A 5,643-nucleotide genomic window follows, 5' to 3' on the forward strand; every position below is an offset into this window, starting at 1 on the left:
ACATCTGTGTATAATCGTGTTTATTAAAATTTTGTATTTCAACAAATAAATGATGTACATTTACTATTGTGTCCATATCTCTGGTGCACACGCACATGAACATGGACACTTTCCTTGAGAGTGAGGAAAATTTAAGATCATGTATAAATATGTGGATTTGGAAAGTTAGCAGCTCTTGTTTTTCCACTTCAAATTGTTTTTGGTTCTAAATAAAATATAACCAAATTTTAGACTTTAATCGTAACTGCTAAATTGCAGCGAAATTCAGATTAGAATTTTTTATTTTTGGTTCTTTGTAGTGATATTTTGTGACATTTAGCACATCTAATTATAAATTAGTGTGCTTGTGTGGCTGAATGAAATACAATTGTCACCAAGTCAAAAACCAAAATCAAATTGCCAAAATCAAATTTTACTCATGATTTGCATTTACATGGTAAATCCCACATGAAAACCTATCAAAATTTTTACAGACTAAGCTTTACAATTGCAGGAGAAATTAAATTCACTGGAGAGTGGTGAATGTTAAATGCTAAGTTAACAAAAGAAAAATAAAAAATGGCCTATTTTTTTTGTCAACATACTGAAAGTGCTTCCCTAAATCCAATTCTAAAACTAGTGCTACCTTTTACACCAGTCTTTCCTAAATCTGTATCTCCTCTCTGCATCATTGCAACAAATTCATTGTAGTCTATTCTGCCATCCTGAAAGAGCACAACATGAACACAACAAAATTGTAAGAGATGAAAGAATTCGAGTTTCAGTATTGCATAAGCATACATTAAGTTTGACATCTAACTTGAAGTATGAAAGCCACATATGACCTAACACATTTCATGAGAATTCAAAATCAGGACAACAGAGGAAACAAGGTTTGGGATGTTGTTTTAAGGAGTACCTATAGTCCAAATCATCACTTAAAATAATGATAAAATGTTCAATTCTAGGTTCAAGATGGATGGATATAAGAAAAGATAAGATTTTGTTAAGAAGTTCCCATAACTAGAATGATATATCTATTTATTCTAATGTCCACCGGTAGTTTATTTCGATTGAAAAAAAGTTCAGTGAAGTTCACCACCATGCATTGTTATCTATTTGCTTAATGCAAGAAAATGGATGAGGATTTATGAGATGCAAAGCTTGAGTTTATGAGTAGAATGTACTGACGTTATTCTGATCAGCTTCTCGGATGATTTCATCCAAGCTGACATCCTCCATGCCAAATTCTTCACAAGCTTGTTGAAGCTCATCTTGAGTGATGTAGCCACTTCCATCTTTATCAAAGTATGAGAAAGCTGTGACCAAATGATCTTCTCTTTTGACTTTGTTTAAATGCATTGTTGCAGCTATGAATTCCCCATACTCAATTGTGCCACTGTTATCAACATCTGCCTGCAATCCAGAAACAAAATTCAGAAAAATGGTTAAATAATACAATACTAAAAACTAAACTCACTTAGAATGTTATCAATCCAAATATTCTGATAGGATAAGATGTTTGACCAACAAAGAAATTGATGAACTGTGAAGTAGTACTTACAGCTTGCATTAGATCGTAAATTTCTGATTCGCTGAGATTAGCACCAAACGTTCTCAGTCCAACCTTGAATTCTTCAAAAGTTATTTGACCACTGTTGTCCGTGTCTATCATCTTGAATATTTCTTTCAATCCTGAAATTTCTTCTTCAGAGAGATTCTCTGCAATAATCTACAGAGAATAACATGGAAAATGTTATACACGAGCACAATTTGACACTTCCATTTGTTAAGGTACTGACAATTGAAATGTTCAACTGTGCAAATAAAATTCAATATTTAACAGTATTAACGGTTATCAATTTATCATTCTCACGGTCATAGGACAGAATTGTAAAAGAGGAAAAACGTAATTACTCTGAGAGCCATTTTCTTGAGCTTGTTCATTGCAGAAAACTGCTTCAGGCGACTCAAAACCGTAGAATCTAAAGGCTTGTCTGGAGCAACTCCATTTTCTTGAATCCAAGGGTGACCTGCACAAAATCGGAACATTCTTTATCATTCATAAGATGGTAGGAAACCTCAATCAGTTAGTTCTCTTCTCACAAGTCAAGAGTGTGACAATACAAATATCTCTTCCAAAATCTTTGCATATATGAAAATCACATGTTAAATGTGATACCTATGCGGGTCAAATGTTTTAGTGCCTAATTAGTAATAGCAGTTCCTGTTTCACTTGTAGTTGTATCTCAATGGGATAAGAGGAAACTTACAAAGAACTTCATGAGCTGTAATCCGTTTTCTTGGATCTCTAACAAGCATGCTCCTCACCAAGTCTTTTGCACTTTCAGAGATACTCGGCCAAGGATCAGAAGAGAAATCAAGATCACCATTCAAAACCTCGTGAAATATCTCTTGCTCTGATTCTGTTATGAAGGAATGAAGTGAAACCAAGTAAATACAAAATGAAGTAAATTGATAGGATCGTCAAGGACAAAGTATCTTAAGAACTCTTACCGCCCCAAAATGGAGGGAATCCACATAAGAGAATGTATAGCATCACACCAGCACTCCAAACATCTGCTTCTGGGCCATAATGCTTGCACAGAACTTCGGGTGCAATATAGTAAGGACTTCCTACCACATCGGTGAATTTGTCTCCTGTTAACAAAGTGTGTTAGTGATAATTGCAAATAACAAAAACGAGTAAAACAATGCAGAAGATTTTAGCAATGGCAAACACAGAACACAAACTAATTATATTTAGCATGCAATGCATCTAGATTCTAGATTAAGAAGAATTTCATTCTTCAGGAATGCTATGCCTGTTTCATGAATCACATATTATTACAACAAATATGATTCACATCATTAGTTAATAAGACACAAAATTATGAGCAATGCTACCAACAAAACTTACTAATTTTTTGTCAACACTTGGCAAACTCTAAACACTAAACTAAATTCTAAACTCTAAATTCTAATAGTATAAAAATAAGGTGTCGTTGGCCAAAGTGTTGGCCCTCTAATATTTCTCTAAAATGATTCCTGCACAAGGGAGTAAACTATAGCTATGTAATTCCTTGCAGCAAACACGAGCTAAATCATCAATAGTATGTGCAAACAGGCATTAGCCTAATCCAGGAAACCCAATATGATCACCACACTAGTAGTAAGTAAAATTACAGTCAGAAAGACCTATTAATCTGTTATTCAGTCAGTGTGGCTTAACAATTTCACTTACAAAGCAAATTGTATTAGAACGGGAAAGCAAAATAACTAGAGATAATAAAAGCTATAAGGTTGTGTTTGGAATAGTTACCAAACACAGGCTAATAGAAGTAGAACAATGGGGAAGAGAAAGGACACATTTGGTAATACCTGGTTTGAAAAAAGCAGACATTCCAAAATCTATTGCCTTGAGGGTGGAATCTTCATGGACATCAACAAAAAGGAAATTTTCTGGCTTAAGGTCACGATGCATAACTCCAAGGGAGTGGCAAGCCTCCACAACACTGAGAATAGTCCTGACAAGCTTCGCCGCCTTCTTTTCCGTGTAATGGCCCCTTTCCACAATCCTATCAAAGAGCTCACCCCCTGCACACAACTCCATGACAACATGAACCGCAATGGCATCCTCGTAAGCCCCTTTGATGGAGACCACATTGGGGCTTCCCGCCAAGTGATGCATTATCTGAATCTCCCTCCTCACATCATCCACATCATCATCTGTAAGCAACTTCACTTTTGCAATGGACTTGCATGCATACTTGATTCCAGTAGCCTTCTCTACACAAAGAAAAGTTGTTCCATATTGTCCATGCCCAAGCTCAGCTCCCAAATGAAAGTACTCTTTAATGTGGCCGGTTTGTCTCGGCAGAACCGAGTCTGCTCGAAGCCCTGCACTTGCAGACCTCTTAGTACTTTGAAGTTTTGCTTTTGGTGTCTCTTCTGGTCTAACTACTACTTGCCTAGATTGCTGCTTATCCTCCTCTTGTTTGTAATAGTGTTGATGATGAGCATCAATCTTGATGGGCTGTGGAGCATTTTGTTGAACAGGTTGTGTGCATGAAGGAGGTTCTAGGATTGTGGTTGTTGGATTAGACCACCAGAATGGAGTGGAAGCAACATAGGAGAAGGAGAATAGTCCTTCCTTGGAATCTCTGGATCCAACACAATTGTTTCCCATTTCTGATAAGCATGTAAGAGAGCTAATTCTCTTTCAAGTATTGTGCAGTACAATGCTGAGAACAAGGAAAGAAGCAAGGTTTTTGAAGTGGGGAGAGAGAGAGAGAGAGAGAGAGAGAGAGGAAGGTTTCATTGGGCGACAGAGTCCAATGGAGCAAAATTGTGTGTGGAAGAGTCTCCATGAATATATTAAATTTTTTTTATTATTAATATGTGTGTGAATATGGAAAAGGTCGTGTTTAACTGTTTATGAAATGAAATTGGCAAGAAAGCAGAGAAGAAGAGAAGAAGAGGGAGAGAGTGCGAGTTACCGGTATTTTCTGTTAAGGAATGCTTCAAAACGCGTGCACTTGATCCAACGGCATTCAGGCAGTTCAGGGAGCTGACGTGGACGCTGGAGATTTCATTAAAATAGTCGCACTGGTCATGCGTAATTTGTGACTTTTGTGAAGGAGGCTTGCTGTATCCTGCCAAGCCGCCGTCCCTCGCCTGTTACTCTTTATTTTCATTACTCTCTTATTTTATGCTATGTACTTATTCAAAAATAATGTGTAGGGGTGTTATGGTCCGGCCTGACTTGATTAGAAGATTTGGTCCGGTTCTGAATTTTTCAGGGACTAATTTGGTGTGATTTTACCGGGTTTAGTGGGAAAGGGTAGACCTTATCATTATTTTCAGTTGGATCCGAGTCATAGTTCAGGTCACCCGAATTCAGTTCGGTGGTCCGATCATCATACACAATTAACATTTTGTGTTATTAGTGATAAATGATGGTTATTTTTATGTGGAATTTAAGTATTGTAAACCTTAATATTTTGTGTTATTAGTCATTATAAAACTATAAATTAATGTTTTATATTTAAAATGCATAAAATTTTAGACTAATACATAATATTATGTTATTTGTATTGATTTAAATATTTGGTATTATTAGACAATATTAATATTGATTGTGGTTATGCTTTAATTTTAAGAAAGGGTTGGTTCTTATTATATTTTTCTAAGTGAATTTTACCATGTCAAATAATGATTGGAGTCTTGAAAATTTGAATATTTTCACATGCTAACTTACAAGAAGGTAATGTTAATGACCCGATTTTCATCCAGTTTTTATCCGGTATAATCGTGACCCGAAAGTGTGTAAGTTTCATAGAGTTTAGGGCCGGGTTCGAATCTAACAAATAGACCCAGTATATATTTCGATCCAAATATGGATCACATTAAACCCGATTTCACCCGACCCATGAACACTCCTAATAATGTGTGTATCAAAATTCAGTTACCAAAGTAATTATTATGCATATACCTACATGTGTTATTTTATATAGCTAATTTGAGAGTTTTAGCTTGATTATTTTTTATTGTATTGTCATTTGTTATAATAATTTAGACGAATAACTCTATATGATTAGTAATAATTTGTATTTATATTTATCAAAATTTATACACATAAATTAATACCATTTATATTTATAT

The 5,643-nt window shown here is 35.3% G+C and overlaps 1 protein-coding gene across 1 annotated transcript; it reads right to left on the reverse strand.

The window, feature by feature from the left end:
* Positions 382-4,461, reverse strand: LOC107624350 (calcium-dependent protein kinase 26). Its single transcript, XM_016326851.2, has 7 exons — positions 3,361-4,461; positions 2,497-2,640; positions 2,253-2,405; positions 1,897-2,012; positions 1,544-1,711; positions 1,171-1,395; positions 382-704 (listed from the first exon to the last, which is right to left on the reverse strand). Exons 1-7 carry the CDS (start codon positions 4,166-4,168, stop codon positions 576-578), a joined length of 1,743 nt encoding a protein of 580 aa, XP_016182337.1. The 5' UTR covers positions 4,169-4,461; the 3' UTR covers positions 382-575.

Source organism: Arachis ipaensis, chromosome B10 (genome assembly GCF_000816755.2).
Source record: "Arachis ipaensis cultivar K30076 chromosome B10, Araip1.1, whole genome shotgun sequence".
In the NCBI taxonomy this organism is placed as follows: Eukaryota; Viridiplantae; Streptophyta; class Magnoliopsida; order Fabales; family Fabaceae; genus Arachis; species Arachis ipaensis.